The sequence below is a fragment of the Eptatretus burgeri genome, chromosome 13, assembly GCF_056783735.1.
Source record: "Eptatretus burgeri isolate ZD-2024b chromosome 13, Ebu_testis_v1, whole genome shotgun sequence".
In the NCBI taxonomy this organism is placed as follows: Eukaryota; Metazoa; Chordata; class Myxini; order Myxiniformes; family Myxinidae; genus Eptatretus; species Eptatretus burgeri.
In genome coordinates this window covers 62234693-62253750 of record NC_140973.1, presented here as the reverse complement: position 1 = coordinate 62253750, position 19058 = coordinate 62234693, and the positions used below count along the sequence as shown (strand labels likewise).

Below are 19058 nucleotides of genomic sequence, written 5' to 3'. Positions count from 1 at the left end.
TTCTTTATTAACATTAATACGAGTTGTAATTTCTTCTTCACTAATACTGGCATCTCTGCTTTTCATACGTTTGCGTTGAGTTTCTTCATCAACATCAAAACCGAATGATAAAATCTTCACTCCGCTCAGATGTTTAATAATTTGTCTCGTTCCTTCTGGATTAGTTTCTAATATCCCAAGACCACCAGATTTTAGTTTCCTTAACTCACTCTTACAATGTGAATATTTTGTTGTACCAAAAGAAACCTCATCAAATATTTGACCTTCATTCCTCAATCGCATATGTTCCTCCACTGACATATAGTGATAATCTTCACCTTTTACTTCTCCAGGTCTTATTGCTCTAGTTGTTGTTGATACAATGCGTATCACGGGGTGTTTTTTAAGTAAATTTACAATATTCTCATTTGTACTACACAAGAACCTTGATTTATGAAAGTTTTTTCCAGAAGCAGATTTACCCACAAGATTTATAATAATAGTTGTCATTTATATATGTAATTGTTTATAAAACAAAAAATATATCCCTTAATATCTCATCTTGTTTCACAACAATATATTTGTATTTTTCAGTCATGTGCTTCATGTAATCCTCAAATTACTTTTTACTACATAATGGAGAACAATTATCTCTCCAAAAATTATTTATATCTATTGAATTTAACTTGAATAAAATAAAAGTATTAGCATCGTTTCTGATGGAACGACGAGGAAGTTGAAAGTACGATTGACTAAGATAAATACAATTACAAGAAGAATGTCTCCCTCTTGTGTAGTCGCCGTCCATTACCGTTTGGTTTCTCTCATTAACACAATCATCAAAGATAACGAGGTTCTTTTTTGATTTATGCAAATCGTGGGGAGACGGTATATCATCCGTATTATCACTAAGAATACAGGTTATCAGTTTTGATTTCTTTTTACATCTCTGTGTATCACAAAATAGTTGAATTATATCTTCAATGTTATAATCATTTCGGTTTTCTCGAAGTTTAAATAAACCGATTATATCTTCTTTTTGAAGACCAGCATTAAAACCTTGTGAGAGTAGTGATACTCTGGTTGAAAACTAGACTGTGAAAATTATTAAATTATCATAATCTAAAAAGTTGGGAGTCAGGAGCATCTTCAAAAGTAAGTAGGTTTTTCCACATCTGCTTGAACCAACTATAAGACATCTTAATGAATTTGGAAGATTTTTATGATTGTTAAATTTTATCTTATTTTCCCAAATGGGTAAAAAATCATTCATTTATATATTTGGAAAACAGGTTATTTAATTTATTATTGGCTTTTTTAGAAACTCAATATTTTATCCTTAGTTCAGGTTTAATTTCAAGATAATCCATTATTTTATTTCAGCAATATCTTGTGTTGATATTTCCCTGAAAATGACAATCCTTTGAACATTTCGCTAATACGTTCAGTTTCTTCCCTTGTCAGGAAAGGTGTGTTATCACCCTCATACTTCACATTCATTTCTCAAATCAATCTTGTGAAGTAATTCATTTTTGGTGTAAATCTAAAAGAATTATTTTCCTTTTTAAATTTTTTATTATCATTAATTAGAAGATAATCACAGAATATACATTGTTTATAGGCTTTTGACTCTGTGTTTAATCCCCGTCTTTCACACGCAGGACAATTCTCAAATTTGTCATATGGAGAATCAGGGAAGTCGAGCATATTTATAAAGTAAAACTTTACTTAAACTGAAATTCATCTATGCTTTCAGTTGTATATTGACTCATATTTAATAATATTACCATCGATATCTATATACTTTTTTTCATTACCAGATTCAACTACAACATTTTTTATATTAAAGGCAATTTTAAAATGATCCTTAACTACTATTGAACGAAATGTCATTTCACCTGATATATTAACATCCTTTATTTCATCAGGATTTACATCTTTCGGGTTGTTGAAAAAAATACAAATTTCTCCTTGCATATTACAGATGGTCGTATCTTTTCTTTCTAAAGCTTCATTCATAAGGTTTTTGTTTTTTTATACTTTTTCTTGTTTCATTGCTTTTTCTCATTTTGAATATATTACCAGAAGGAGAGGAAAAACTTTTGTTAGAGATACTTTAATTGATGTTCTACCAGGTATACTAAAGCTCTTCCACTGAAGGAAATTGAAGAACTCATCATATCCACCATAATTGTTTTTATATTTATCTTTGTTCAATTTTACATCCTTGACATATTTCTCAGTATCTTTTACAAATGAAGAGATTGATTGAAACTTGTCTTTTGTGTCTTGAAACATTGTATTTATTAAGTGAAAAAAGTTGGAGGATAAAATGGTTTTAAGCAGAGATTCACCTATAAATTAAACAAAATTTTCATCAAGAAAATTTTAGTTTAAGCAAATTTTTATTAAATAAATATGGTGAATACAACGTACTGCGATGTTTGTAATCACGAATATAAACATTATAAAAAACACCTTCGAACCAACAAACACACATTTAATCGATTTCATCAAATATCTCCTCTTGAGTTGGAAAGAAAACATTGTGATATCTGCTCAAAGGATGTTTTGAAGAGTAGTTATAATAGACATCTTCAATCACAAAAACACAAGAAAAATGAGTTTAAAGTAAAGGGAGACTATTGTATTGAAAACACTGATGGGGAATTTAAAGGGCATATAAAAATAAGGATTTTTCAATTTGGAGAACCCGGTCCATCATCAATAGCTGAATCAATTGAAATAGTGAAACCTGATGTTGAAAAAGTTAGTAGAAAGACACTAAAAGAAATGAAAACATTAAAGTTTTATATGGGAGTGAAAATGAATATGAAAAGACAAGATGAAGAACAAACTCCTTATATGAGAACAGATCTTTATTTTATAACATCATTTCAAGATTTTTTGAATAGTGGGGTTTATGAAGAACTATCAAGACAAGAGGAGGATGTTGATAATATAGTGGAAGGAAGTGGATTTCATATTTAAAAAATCATCTTTTTCGATATACACATTCTAAAATCAAACCCTCTTAAAGCTTCTTCTTATATTGAATTACCAAAAGAAATAAAACTAAAGAAGGCAGTTATTAATATTAAGAACAATGATAATAAATGTTTTCTCTGGTCTGTTCTTGCTCACTTACAGCCACCAAATTGTAATTCAGAAAGAGTAAAACAATATATGAAATATGAGAATACCTTGGACATGAAAGATTTTAAATTCCCAATGCCCCTAACAGATATTCCTAAATTTGAGAAAAAGAATAATCTTTCTATTAATGTAGATGGATTAACGGATACAAACAAAGTTCAAATATTAAAAATTTCAAACAACTATAAAAATGAAGAAACACACATTGATCTTTTATATTTTAGTGTTGGAAAGAATTCACATTACACATACATCAATAATTTATCAAGATTAATCTCTTCTCAGGTATTCAGAACAGCAAACAAAATATATCCTTGTAAGCGATGTCTTAATTAATTTCATACAAAAGAACAATTACAACAACATTCAAAATATTGTAGTAATCATAAATCAGCTGTAATTACAATGCCAAAACCTGGTGAAAAGATTTCTTTTGAAGATTATAATAAATCTATCATGCACCCATTTGTGATATATGCTGATTTTGAATGTATCCTAAAAAAAAGATAGATACTGCTTCTCCTAATCCAAAAGAATCATATACAAATAAATATCAAAAGCATATTCCTTGTGGTTTCTGTTATTATATCAAATCATCTGTTGGAGAAAAGTATAATAAACTTGAACATTATAGTGGAAAAAAAGCTTCACAAGAGTTTGTAAAACGATTAGAAAAGGATTGTATAAGACTAACTAAATTAATGAAAGAAACAAATGAACCGATGAAATTAACCGATGAAGAAAAATTAGAATTTAGAAAGAACAATATCTGTCATATTTGTGAGGGGGAAATTGAGGAGTCTAAAGTTAGGGATCATTGTCATCTTACTGGTAAATATAGAGGTCCCGCTCATTCCTGTTGTAATCTTAATTATAAATTTCCTTCTTTTATTCCAGTCTTTCTTCACAACAGCGCCAATTATGATACATCTATTTATAAATGAACTTTCAAAAACACCAGGGAATATTTCTGCCATAACAAACACAAGTCAAAAGTATATTTCATTTACAAAAATGATATTCACAAAACCTTTAACTCGTATTAGGTTTCTAGATTCTTACAAGTTTATGGGAACACCACTAGCCTACCTAGCATCAAATCTAAGCTCCACGGGGTCTTTTCCAAATCTTAATTCATTCTTTCCAAAAGAGGAAATTCTAACTAAAGAGGAAATTCAGATTAAAGAGAGAATTCAAAGTAAAGAGGAAATTCATGAAGAAATTCTAACTGAAGATGAAATTCTATTTATAAAGAAAATTCAAACAATGAATGAAATTCTAACGAAAGAGGAAATTCTGATTAAAGAGGGAATTCTAACGAGAGGAAATTCAAACAAGGAATGAAATTCAAAGTAAAGAGAAAATTCTTACAAGTAAGGGAATTTATCCTTATATGGATTCATTTATGAGATTTAAAGAAACACAACTTCCTTCAAAAGAAAGTTTCTATAATAACCTTTATGAAGAAGAGTTAAGTGATAAGGAATATAAACACGCACAAGAAATATGGAAAATATTTAAGATAAAGAACCTTGGAGAATATCATGATTTATATCTAAAAACAGATGTTTTATTGTTAGCTGATGTGTTTGAAGCTTTTAGATCACTCTGTCATAATAAAAATTGTTATGGATTAGATCCTGCCCACTATTTCACAGCTCCTGGTTTAGCTTGGAGTGCAATGTTGAAAATGACAAAACAAGATGTAGATTTAATCAGTGATGTAGATATGCTTTTGATGATTGAGAAGTCTAAGAGAGGTGGAATAAAATAATAAATATCTTCCAAATTATGATAGTGAAAAAGATAGTAATTATTTGATGTATTTTGATGCTAATAATTTGAATGGATGGCAATGTCTCAATCTCTGCCTTATGGTAAATTAGAGTGGGTGGAAGAAAAGGATTATGAAAAGGCTTTGATGAATATTGTTATTTCTTCTCAAGAGGAATTGAATGAGGAAGAAGGTTATTATTTTGAAGTTGATTTGAGGTACCCGAGTGATCTTCATAATAAGCATAAAGACCTTCCTTTTGCATGTGAGAAAGAAACCCCAAAGAAAGAATGGTTAAGTGATTATCATAAAAGTTTCAATATTAAAGGCAAATCAACAGAAAAGTTATTAACAACATTCTATGATAAAGAGGGATATGTTTTGCATCAGAGAAGCTTAAAACAGTTTTTGAGAGAAGGATTGAGAGTAGCTAAAATTCATAGAATTTTAAAATTTAAACAAAGTCCTTGGATGGAAAAGTATATTAAATTCAATACAGATATGAGAACAAATACAAAAGTAAAATTTGAAGGGGATTTCTATAAATTGATGAATAATGCTGTCTTTGGAAAGACAATGGAGAATGTTAGAAACAGGCAAAACATTAGATTTGCAACATCTTGGAAAGAAGCTTTGAGATTGATAAATAAACCAAGTTTTAAGAGAGAAGAGGTTTTTTCAGAGAACTTTTCTGCTATTCATATGGAAAAGGAAAGTATTGTAATGGATAAACCAATTTATATTGGAACAGCAGTTCTTGATTTATCAAAGATATTGATGTATGATTATTTGTATAATGGCTTAAAGAAAGAGTATGGTGAAAATGTTTCATTGTTGTATATGGACACTGATAGTTTTATCCTAGATATAAAAACTGATGATGTTTATAAAGATATGAAGAAAATATTGGAGTATATGATACAAGTAATTTTAGTAAGAAGAGTGAGTTATTTTTCAAAAAGAATGAAAAGGTTATTGGTAAGTTTAAGGATGAGTTGGGTGGAAAAGTAATGAGTGAGTTTATTGGATTGAGAGCAAAGGCATATGCTTATAAGTATGGTGATCAGATTGATAAGAGGTTAAAGGGAATAAAGAAATATGTAATAAAGAAATCAATAACTTTTAGAAATTATTATAATTGTTTGATGAATAAGAAAGAAGAATATAGGAAAATGAATACAATAAGAAGTTATAAACATAACATATATAGTGAAGAAGTTAATAAAAAGGCATTCGGAGCCTTTGATGATAAGAGATTTATTTTAGAAAATGGAATAGATTGCGTTCCATATGGATAATGTATGATAGAGTGTATAAAATAGATTGTGTTTTAACGATGGGAAGATGGGTTAGGGTTTTTTAAGGGCTTCCGCCGCGTTTTTTTTTCACAATATATAAATGGTCAAACCAAGTATTAATCAAACTAAAGAGTGGAGAAAATCTCAGTCTTGGTATATAAAATGGAAAACATAATGAATGTGAAAAATATCAAAGAAGTCTTATTGAAAAAATAACTAAAACAAAGGTAAATAAAACAAATAAGCGAATAAATTTAAAAACTAGTAAGTTAGAGGATGTAAAGAAAAAAATAAATATCCTTCAATGGACTGAAAACTTTGATGGTTATCAATTGAACAATGAAAAAACAATTTAGTATAATCTCAAAATGATATGTGGCTCAGGAGGTGGTCAAACAAGAGCATTAAGAGAAGTTTATCATTTCGTAATGGCACAAAAGGGGTATCTTATAAAATATAAAGATTCAAATGTTTTGTTTTTAAATATTTTAGATGGGGATTATTGTGCAAAGAAAATTATACTATTGAAGGAATTTGAGAATGAACAAATCTTTATAGGTTCAATGAGTGAGCTAAACAATATGCATTGGTTATTTGAAAAAGAGTGTCCCGAGGCTTAGATGTTTCAGATATTTCTTTGGAATCACCTATAACAAATCACATTACTACTTTACTACTTGAACAAATCTTTATCTTATTGCATTGGTTATTTGAAAAAAAGTGTCCCTCGGTTAAAAGGGGAGACAAATAAATATACCTTGGGATAAAAAGAGGGGTTTACTTTTTAGGGAAAAAAAATGAATCGCTGAAAATCCCCCATTCATTTACATGGGGAAAAGTGAGCCAGAGTCAGTATATTCACCCTACTCATACATGCTAAATATAAGATATGTTGTAAGTGAGAATGTTTTTTTACAAAATTGATGATGCCAAGATACTAATTTGTGTCTCTACTTGCATGCTCAGAATGCCCCAGAATGCACTAACAAGCATCTAAAATTGCTAAATTTCCTGGGGGAGAATCCCCAGACCCCCTCCCCCTCGACAGCGAAAGGGGGTAGACCCCCCTCTCCCACTCTTTCCCCCCTCCCCGCGCCCACTGGTTGTGGCCGCCACAAGCTGCAAAGCGGCCCGCAAATGTACACATGTTGGCAGTTTTACCCAAGTCATTTTAAAACCCAGGGGAAACCCTGCATTCAGACTCCTTACACCCTTCAGATTAGAGAGCTTGGACCCTTGACCATTTAGAGCTTTAGACCACCTGGACCTTTTTACAAATACACAAATAACACTTGGGACAAAAGAAATGTTTATGATTCGTGCAAATCATGACAACATAGCAAATCTGTAAAAGTCAATCTCTGTAATGACATGAACAAAATAGACACTCGCCTCTCCACGCTAGTTATGGGAAATTATCATTTTAAATGGTGTAAACAAACACTCCAAGAAGCACACTCATTTTATGTGGAAATGTTTCAGACGATAATCACCAATGAATAACATTGTAATTAGTCATATTATCTCCTGTAAAAAGCAGCAGGAATGATTCTCGAGTTTCAGAAATTGGGGATGTGTTCCATTACCAAGTAACTTGTGGCGCACTCGCCATGTGGCTTCAGCACTCAAGCAAGCACTCCAAATAAACGGTTGAAAAGGAACGGCTGGCGAAGCAAGTGATTGGTAAGAGAACACACCCCAGGTGAAAAATAAAGTGATATACGTACCTGAAGATAATATATACAAACATATATATATATATATATATATATATATATATATATATATATATATATATATATATATATATATATATATATATATATATATATATATATATACATATATATATACATATATATATACACACACATATGGCTGGGAAGCTGTAAACCGCTGTGGAGACATTTAACGTTGTTCGTTGCTTCTACATTCCGACACAAAAACCTCGCTTCAGCAAAACGCACATTAAAAAAACCAACCTTTTCATCGGACCCATTGGCATAGGAGGCCGTGGCCTCATCAACAGCTTCTTATGCAGCGACATCGCACCCAGCGAGCCACAGAGCGCTGCTCAAGCTGGCACAATGAAGCTACAACACCACCCAGCAAGTGGCGTCTCACACAACTTTCGAATTTTTTTTTTTTGCTTATTTGCTTGTATCAGCTTGCAATATAAGATCTAACAGTTTCATAGTGTAGATATTTCTCTATTGCCTTTCTATATAAACAAATATTGTTTATATAATACATTTATGCAAGAAAATAAAATGACAATAGCCGAGCATACAGTGCTGTCGTTGCCTACACCGCCTAAGACACCATATTTTACATATATATATATATTTCAATGAGCTTTATGATTAAATTGGTGGTAATGCTTGAAAATAATGCAGATAATTAATTTTCTGTAGATTCCAAGTGAAGGATGAGACAGATAAGTGCGATTCACTTCAAAAAATTTAGTGCAGAATGATTCGCATCAGACGAAAATCATATATATATATATATATATATATATATATATATATATATATATATATATATATATATATATATATATATATATATATATATATATATATATATATATATATATATATATATATATATATATATATATATATATATATAGGAAATATGTGGCAATATATATTTCACAATATATCAGCAAACTGAATTTGGGACGTCATGCCCCTCACGAGTTAACGGATCATGCAGTCGGATTTCACTTGCATCGGCAGTCAGCACGAAGCCGTGACGTGGACTGTACAGTGCAAATGGTGTACGTGTACAGTGCGTCTAATTGTTTGAATTGCCATGACGGTTCTGTACTCTTCAGCAAGCTTTCTTTCTGCCTGTATCTTGTACATACGACGTTGTTGACGTTGGTAGGAGGCGCCTTGTGACCGTAAAACTGTCCCGAGGTCACATGTGTTTGTGTCGGTTTGTGTTGAACTTGAAGGCCCTGGACTGGTTTGAAGATGCAGATGGCCACGGACGACTCTCAGTTAGAAAGGTAAATATTTAATGTTGTTCGTCCTGCCGTCGGATGCGCGTGTTTGTGCTTTTAAAGTTCTTTTGTTTTGTGTTCGTCTCATCAGACGTTTATAACGTTCGGGTACGACCCTTGTTTATTCAGGCGACATGCGAATTGGGTTTGGGGAGAGGATCAAATGGAGACGAGGTTGAGAGGAGGTTGGTAGGTGATTGGAGTAAGATGAGGGGGATCCGTGTCTGGAGCGTACAGGGGAGGGTTTCAAAGATTCAGCCATATTTGTGAACGTAATAAATAGATGTCCCCTTGAGAAACCGAACGCACAAACCAAGGGATATTATTTATTTATTTAAAATTAACAAATATAACTCCTCGCTTCGCTGATGAGAATGTAAAGGGGGGGGAGGAGTAAGAAGGAAGGGAGATGAGTGCGGGGAAGGGGGAGCGAGGATGGAGGGAGATCGAGGTGGGTGGTGGAGCAAGGAAGGAAGGGGGTTGTGAGGGGTGGGGGAGTGAGGAAGGAGGGGGTGCGGAAAGGGAAGGCAGTGTGAGGGGAGTGTCCGTCTGGACATAACCACCATTCAGACACATCCGGACATCACCACCTGGACACGTCCGGAGATAACCACCGGCCGGACATAACTCCATCCAGCTCCGTCAAGGGAAGGGAGCATGAGAGGAGGGCAAGTTAAGGCAGTGTGAGGGGAGTGTCTGTCCGGACATAACTACCATCTGGATGACGGGATACTAAAGAGGGGTGGAGGAGTGAAGAGGTAGGGAGACTGAGGAGGGGTGGGGAAGCAAGGATGTAGGGGGAGTGAGGAGGGGTGGAGGAGTGAGGAGGGGCAAAAAAGCAGTAAACTCTGCATAAATACAGCGTATAACAAATAAAAACATTAAAATGAATTACTTTTTCATAAGTGTTATCGTGATTGGGGTTTGATACAGTACATATTGCTTGTGGCAGGCTTATTCAGGTGGGGAAGGCTGTCCAGTTGAGGTTCAAAGCTCAGAAGGCTGATTCACTTGGGATTTTTTTGGAAGAACTTCATAATGCAGACGTGAGTGTCTGCCTTCATTTTATGTGCGTAGACTTCCTTGTAAAAATTCAGGACATTCAACATTTCCCTCCGCACCATGGAACTTATCATGCAGTCGGGATCGTATTCGTCACAAATGACTCGCTCAGAATGACGGACCAGGATCAACTTGCTCAGAATGATGGAGCAGGAATGACTTCGTTGGAATGACGGAGCAGGAACAACTTCGTTGGAATGATGGAGCAGGAACGACTCGCTCGGAATGACGGAGCAGGAACGACTTGCTCGGAAGGACGGAGCAGGAATGACTCGCTCGGAATGACGGAGCAGGAATGACTCGTTCGGAAGGACGGAGCAGGAACGGCTCGCTCGGAAGGACGGAGCAGGAACGACTCGCTCGGAAGGATGGAGCAGGAACGACTCGCTCGGGATGACGGAGCACAAACGACTCGCTCGGGATGACGGAGCATTCAAGCAAGCACTCCAATTAAATAGTTGATAAGGACGGCTGGCTTGACAAGTGATGAGTCATAGCTATTTTTTCATAGCTATTTTCGAATGTCCAAATTAGACAAATGAACTCTTCTTTTTTTTCTTTTTTTTTCGGAGTCAGAACTTCTGATAAGTTCAATTCTGGAGCTTAAATTTCGTAATTCCCTTTAGTTTAAGAGATTCTCGAAGTTAAGGCTTGTGCAGAAATTAAATAAAGCCACGAATGCTGCTGTTCCTGTGTGTGTATAAGCATTGCAATGCACTGAGCGACTCATAGTGTGATGAACAGGCATTCGATAATATGAGTGAGGAAAGTGAAAAAAAAATAGGACCACCTGTCCAAAAGCTCACCTGGATCAGGAGCAACAGTCACTCAAACCCCCTGCAGACCTCCTTAGACCCTGAATTTTTGATGCCATGAACAAAATTAGGTCCATCATGGGTGATGAAGGTTGTGGTCAAGTTTCATTGAAATTGTGTACGTAGTTCGGAGAAGAGAGCAAATACCTATTTTTGGGTGTCAAAACCCCACTTAATGAGTGTAGATTTTGATGCAGTCGATAAACTTTGGTCCATCATGGGTGATGAAGGTTGTGGTCAAGTATCATCAAAGTGGTGTGTGTATAGTTTCAGAGAAGAGAACAAAATACCTATTATTGGAGGTCAAAAAGCCCCTTGTCGCACCTGTAAACCCCATAAATGAGCGCAGATTTTGTTGCTGTCAATACACCTTTGTTAGGCATCAGATATGAAGCTTGTGGCCAAGTTTCAGCAAAATTGTGTGTTTGGTTCAAGCGATAATGACTGAAGTGTTGACTGATTCACTCACCTACGGACACTGCTCGATCGCATAAGCTCACCTGACTAAAGTCCAGGTGAGCTAGAAAAAAAAAATAAAAATACTTTATCGTTAAGAAATTCTTGCGGCCTGTTCCAAGTTAAGGCATGGTTGAGCAGGCCAAAAAGCATGGTGGCTTCAGACCCCAACAAGGTAACCCAGAATATTCCTTAAGACCCCAAAGAGCAAGGTGGATGAGAATGGCGCCTAATAAAGTAAATAATTAAATAACGCCATGAATTATCTTCAAAAGGGGTGTTGAAATAAACCCAAACACCCAATTTTCACTCTAGCACTTCCTTGGAGTTCCCTTGGTATGCATGCAAAGATTCAGGCTGCTAGGTTTCATGGTTTTGGAGTTATGGAGGACACACACATACACACACACACACACACACACACACACACACACACACACACACACACACACACACACACACACTCATTGACACTGACACACAATGACATTTATTAGTATAGACGGTACTCCTGGTACTCTTGGTTTTCACCCATTCTAGGAAATCACCGATTTATGATGAATGTGGCACCAATACTTAGTGTTATTTATTTATGAGTATGCAGCCTGTGGCTGCTTAGCTGCATAATTTTCTGGGGGCGCAGCTATGCCGCTGATGCAGTGCCCATTACCATTAATCTGGTACTCGTTTTGCCTACCTCGGAAGGATGACAGGCTGAGTCAACCCTACCTGGTGTGAATTCAATAGCCGGACAAGGGCTTGAAATCAAGACCCTAAGATCTTAAGCTGGCCACCTAGTTTATCATTAAGCCAACACTAAGTCTAATACTCAAGGTGAGGGAAGAGAATGAAGTCATAGTTTTATTCCAACCATGTGCTTTGTTTTAGGTTAGCAAGAGAAGAGATCCTACAAGAAGCAAAGCGTGGAAAGATGCGGGCCGAGTCGATGGGGCCACTGGGCTGGTGAGTTGCCTTTTGGAACTTTGGAACTCTATTTTAGGCTGTTTGGTGATTTTTTTTTTCCTCTCCAGCACCTGGCTGATCCAACAGGGTGTTCAAAAGTCTTGGTACTATTTGGATTGTGTCTCTATCGAACATTATTATTTGGAATATTATTTATTTTTCAAGTAATGTTTGTGGAAGCTTGGAAATTGTCTCCACCAAGATTCATGATTTGAAGTCTGGTGTTTTGCCCAAAGGTAGGTTTACTACTACCGAAGCAGTTTATTGGTAAGGGTTATGCTGGATGCTTTGCCATTACCTACCCTGTAGTAGTTGGGGCAGGAATTTGTAAATTGTTATAGCTTGCTTGCTCTTCACGAAGGACAATGTGGGGTCTTTAACGTCCACCAACTAATGCCGGCAGATGGGACGCCCATTTTAACGTCCATCCAATGGACGCCACACATTGATGAATCACCCTGCTTGTGAACTATCGGTATGACAGTTTATAGCTGGGCCAAGATTCAAACCTAGGCTAGACAGCTTAGAGGCGAGTGTGCATACTTCTAGGCCATTCTGGCAGCCTCAAGTTGCATTAATCCAGAGTAAATCTGGCATACACAGCACAACAACGAAGTGAGATGGTACCTTGAGATGAAGTCTGTGGTCAAGACTCGGTGGCTTTATTGCAAACATTTCAAAGCTTCCATGAGCCTTCACTTTGTCTACAAAAAAATAGTGAAACACCCTAGAACTGTATTCCTCACAATGTCAATAAGTCCCAGAAAGAAGATGCTGTTCACAAGCTTAAGAAATCAAGGAGAAGGAAGACTGGATGTTCAAAAGGGAACATTGAGGTGGTGAGACAGTTTGTCACTCGAAGTCCATCCTTCCACCAGTGCTCACAAGAGCTTGGTCTTTCGCGCATTACTGGCTTTCGGATTCTGAGGCAGGACGTAAAACTTTGTCCGTACAAAGTGTAGATCAAACACTCTCTCACAGACACTGACAAGGCAGAGAGGTTCGGCGACATGATAATCTCCTCCAAGACCGAGCACATCTGGTCTCCCCATTCACCAGATCTCAACCAGCTGGACTTCTTTCTGTGGGGCTGCGTGAAAAACATTGTTTACAAAGAACACCCCAGTAACATCCAGCACGTCATTAGAGCTATTGAGGAGTGTGTAAGATCCATCTAACCTCTGACATGCAAGAGGGTGACACAGAACTTCGCTGTAAGAGGGAACGCTTGTCTGACACACCTCAGAGGTCATGTCGAACATGTCATTCACGCTGATCTGTTATTGTAAAGTGGCAAAAATAAAATAAAAATCTCCCAAGGCTCCACTTTATGATTGGTGATTGTTCATTTTGAATATTGTGTCCTTTTTAATTTTTTTATAATAAAGCATTGAAATAATACCAAGAATTTTGAACACCCCGAACTATAATCCAAAGTTAAAATCCCTTGTATTGTTGATGTATCCATTATGTACCATCTTGTACGTTTTGTTAAATCATAATGGCCTTTTCTTGCATGTAACAAGGAAATTTAAGAGATCACAGCACATTACCCGTACGGTGATAGCGTCACCCCCACGACAATGACACGCGCACACACACACACACACACACACACACACACACACACACACACACACACACACACACACACACACACACACACACACACACACACACACACACACACACACCTGTGGCCATTTTTACTGTGAATAAACTCACCCCCCCCCCCACTTAAGCCTCAACCTCTTCCTCCCAGCTCTGTCCCATCTTTGCTCTCCCACCCCCCTCCCTCCCAACCCAACAATGTACGTCGCAAACGACCTGAGGTCGCAAACAATGTACGTCGCCAACAACCTGCACATTGTGCTTTTGACATTGGCCAGTATAGTTTAAACACAACATGATGTGCTTTTACTTTTGTTTTGTTTTTTGTTTTGTTTTTCAGGCAAAAGTGTCCCATTCCCAAAACGAACAAACGTTTCCTCATCAATACGATCAAGGGTAACTTACAAGATAGAGTATCCAGAAAAAGGTCATCACCGTGCCAGATTGAGCGGAAGGCTTCTTCTGCCAACTCCTCAAACGGTGACCAAGAACAAAGGGCAGAGTTGTCTCGACGTGAGACCACGTGCACCAAGTACGAGCAAAAAATCCGAGCGGGTTCTGAACCGCCGAGCCACTGGAGGAAAAGGGAGCAGGATGGGGTTTCCAAAGGGAAAAGGAGCTGCGACGAAGGTCACGATGCATCATCTCAGAAGACGTGACCGTTTTTATTTATATGTTGGTGCTCGAGCTGAACTTTTGGTGATGTGGTAAATTGGGGTCATGTGTTACTCGTGTCCAAGTGTGGCTTCCTACTTTGGCAGTGTAAAATGTTTCTGGTAACATTTGATGATGTTTGTGCAAAATTGTCACGTTATCTGTCCAAGTAGTTCTTTTTTGAATGGTGTCCTTCCTGTGAATGACCTCTTCAAGCACAATGTAACATTTGAGTTCAGGTGACATTTATTTAGTTTTGCCTTTTCAAACCATTGATTTTGAATGAGTTTGTCGATGGTAATATGTCACTATTTTGCATTATCTGAAAAATGTATTTATTTATTTGTGAAGTTACTAAAGGACCTTCAAAGCTGAAGTTTCTCAGTAATTAAATGATCTCGTAGCTTTAGGACTGCTTGTTAACCTTGGTCTGGAGGTATACGCTCCACCAAGTGCCGTTCTAGTTATACATGCAATCGTCGGGTTATATTCATCCGCTAACTTTTGCATCTAATCAAAGTGGATATGAGTGAATGGAGACGTTAACACAACGTTTATAAATGCTGGCAAGTTGTGCAATTTTAAATCGTCCTTCATCAGGTGTTTTATCGATGAAACCCAAGTAGGACTCGGGAAGCCTGAGGTGTTTGTGTGAAAAATATAGTTCCATATGTTATTGGTGAATAAATCCTACACGCATTTGTTCCTTCGAGTTGGTTTTAAGGGATGGCAGGATGTCCTAGAGATACACACACTCGCTTCTAAGCAGTCTAGCCTGGGTTTGAATCACGACCCAGCTATAAACTGCCATCCCGGTGTTTCACAGGCAGGGTGATTCATCAATGTGTGTGCCATCCCTTGGATGGACGTTAAGCGAGCATTTCATCTTCGTGAAGAGGAGCCGAACTATCTCCGGCACCCCAAACAAATTACAAATTCCTGCCTTAACTACTGCTGAGAAGGCAATGGCAAACCACTCAGCATAACCATATGATGCCATTTTTGCAGGAATAAGAATCCTAGTGTTCACTCGGCCGAAGGCGTTTATTCCTGATACGTGAAATACGTGGCAATCCATGCCTACAGAAAACAGTTTCTTTAGAACGCTGGCCGCATTTTCCATCCAATCATGTAACTTTGTTGAAGCATTCTCCATGGGTATGTGCTCCTGTTTTAAAAGTTTTGTGTCGATTGCTTAAGTGGTTGTGGAGAAAACTAATTTAATAGTGAGGGCCTAGGCCGAAATGCTGTTTAAGGTTCGTCCACTAGATGGAGGTCGAGGTCGCTTGGCACCTCTCTTCCTTTGAGACTACAATAGCAATGTCACCTATACAATAGTTTGAAGAGTGAGGATATCTGTTGGAGATTTCTGATCAAATCTGGAGACTGTCCTTGCTGTAGTGAGATAGCAGCATTTACAGGTGAGAATCTAATGTTAAGATCGCTGTCAAATTGGTCTCTTCCATGTTTTGTTTATTCACAACCCCCCCCCCCCCCCCGTGCCGTCAGGTGCATAACACTGTCGAGGTAGATTCATTGGCTTGGGGTTACACTTCCGTATGGGTCACCACTCCGACATGGGATATTTAGCTGAGTGCAGGAATTTGTAATTTGTTCATCGTGCCGGCGAGAGTTTATCGACTTCACAGATGACACTGTGGGATATTTAATGCCCACCAACTAATGCCAGTGGATGGGTCTTCTGGCTTAACGTTAATATAACGGGTGATGTACATCTTGATGCATCGCCCTGCCTGCACAATACCAGGATGGCTGTTTATAGCTGGTTCGGGATTTTATCCCAGTCTAGACAGCTCAGACATGTGACCACTCGGCTACTGCAAGCCCATCCCTTCTATGTAGAGTACCCAAGGTAATTTGTACCATGTCAACAGCCCTAAATGTAAGTAAACGAAGCATTATGTCCTCTAGCTTTTAGTCCTCTTTCCTTCTGATTTTAATCCATTGGTCATTCCCTACCTCCTCCCCTACCCTTTCCCCCACATCTGATCCCACACATTGTCTATCTAAAATGCACAATCTTCCTTAGATAGCCGCCATTCTGCTGAAAGCTTTTACCATAAATCTCTATACTACCTGTTCCTTCAACATTTAAAGAGAACTTGAAACACGTGCTTACTTTGGGAATAGCATGGTGGACGTGGAGGGGGGGGGGGCAAATATATATTTGTGCCATGGCTAATAATCTCCCCTGTCTGCAGCAGAGGTCAGTACTTGCATTGTGGCACGTGTACAGGTGAAAATTATAAGTGTACCCCTTCCACCCCCCCCTTGCAGGGGCAGGGGGCATTGTGACCATGACCTGACCCTGGACTACCAACACATATGCAATTTATTTTATGTTCTAACAGGAACGCAAACAACACTGATGAACGCTGTTTATTTATTATTTTGTAAATGCTGCCAGTTGTGGCTGGACATAGTTACACTTGCTTCATTAAATATAGTTGATGTGGGAGGTGTAAGCTGTGTACGGTGGAACTCTGAGTTTTGGACTGACTCATGATATCTTGATGTACCTGTGTATTATACAGGCCAAAATCATGCTTGGGCATGTAAAAATTGTGAAGGCCTTTCCACTAGGTCCTCGTAGCACAAAGACTCCTATGGACTATAGAGACTGCCAGTCGTGCTGAACCCATGATTTACGATGCCTTCTTTCGCTCATAGTTTATGATCCCATACTCTGCCAGCTACCCCATCATTCATGAAGGTGTTTCATAAAGACCAAACATGTCCATTTTAAGGTATACCTTCTTGGTGAGGTCTAATTGTGAAGCTGCAGCATTGTTGATGGTTGCCAGCACTATTGTGGTCATCATTTTCATCTCGATTTTCATTCAGCTGCATCCATAAGATTATAGGGATAAAATATTTCCATCAGATTGTCCAAACCTGTTTTACTTCCTTGGACCAGAGCAGTTATCTATCAGAATCGCATCCTGTCCAGCTGGCACGTTGACTCCCAAGGTGTAAATTGATGCAATCAACGAATTCACTTGAGAAGGGTTTGATGCTCAGAATTTGATTTGAAGATTGTGCGTCGCGTGAGAGCAATCTGATTGCCTTCATTAGCCTCTTCCAATCCGTGCTTTCTCTTCCTTCCAAACTCCTTCAATTACTTCTCAAACACCGGAGACCCTAAGTTTTACGATTATATCCGTGGAAGACCTCAATTTACAAAATTCCGTCTTTTTAGAGCTCTAGCAATATGATTTATGGGCTATAGATTTGTATATAACACAAAAAACCATGTATGATGCAAATTAAGAAAAATAAACAATCTAAAACTTTTAATGCAATTTCATATCAAGTCCAAACCATATCTTTTTTATACTTGGAAAAAGGTCTTGTGTTCATTCATTTCCAGTATTTGTATGTTTATGAGGCTGAATTTCCTCTCGATCAAAATCACAAACAGTACTTGAACTGACATGTGGCATGGGTTGGCAAAGTCAGGAAACAAGGAAAACAGGGGAACAAGGGAAAGTGGAAACAATAGAACAATGCAAGTGGAAAATGGAAAAACAAAGGAAGTGTAAAACAATGGAAAATGGAACAAAGGACATAGAAAACAATGGAAAGTGGAAACAGTGGAAGAAGGGAATTGCAAAAGGGAACAAAGGAAGTCGAAAATAATGGAAGTGGAAAACAAGGAAAGTGGATAACGGGGGAAAAGGGGGGAACAAAAGAAGTGGAAAAACATGGAACAAGGGAAAGTGGAAAAAAGGGGAACAAGGGGAGTGGGGTCAAGGGAATATGGAGAGAAATGTGTTGCTCAAACACTGAATAACAAGGTCCTCCAACAGTACATTTAGTCATTCAGAACGTTCAAATTAAAATGCATCTGTTGAGTAGTACTCACAAGTTTCTTATTTTATAATTTTTTTCATGTTGTTCCAGATGAATGGCTTTGGTGCAATACACACACACACAAAACCTGAGTTTATGTGAAATTGCTCGATTTATATAAAGCTGATATTGCAGCATTGGTATGATCGTCCGACGGTCCTTTTCCCCCTACCTCTCTCCCGACCTTTTTCCCATTATTTACATGAGAGAAGTTTTGTTACTCTATAAATTGTATCTATGGCTCAATTTACAACAAATTCCATTGCAGTAAATGTATGTTTATCCACTGTAAACAATAACGTTCACGAACTCGTTTTTTTCCATATTGATCTGAGGTTCATGGAGGAGTTTTTACATGCAATCACATGCACTACAAAGAAGTTGGAATACATTCATGTACTTTT

At 37.3% G+C, this 19058-nt stretch overlaps 2 protein-coding genes across 2 annotated transcripts in view; one reads left to right on the top strand and one right to left on the bottom strand.

Annotated features, from left to right (window-relative positions):
- Positions 1 to 8332, bottom strand: part of PPME1 (protein phosphatase methylesterase 1) — a 49305-nt gene extending 40973 nt beyond the window's left edge. Inside the window, exon 1 of the mRNA XM_085852752.1 lies at positions 8190 to 8332. Coding sequence (XP_085708878.1) covers positions 8190 to 8254 — 65 coding nt within the window. The 5' untranslated portion in view covers positions 8255 to 8332. The remainder of the gene's footprint in view (positions 1 to 8189) is intronic.
- A 588-nt stretch (positions 8333 to 8920) lies between these two features.
- Positions 8921 to 15480, top strand: LOC147014627 (uncharacterized). Its single transcript, XM_085852751.1, has 3 exons — positions 8921 to 9226; positions 12442 to 12516; positions 14468 to 15480. The coding sequence occupies exons 1-3, from the start codon at positions 9192 to 9194 to the stop codon at positions 14784 to 14786; spliced, it is 429 nt and encodes a 142-aa protein (XP_085708877.1). The 5' UTR covers positions 8921 to 9191; the 3' UTR covers positions 14787 to 15480.
- Positions 15481 to 19058: the final 3578 nt, after the last annotated feature.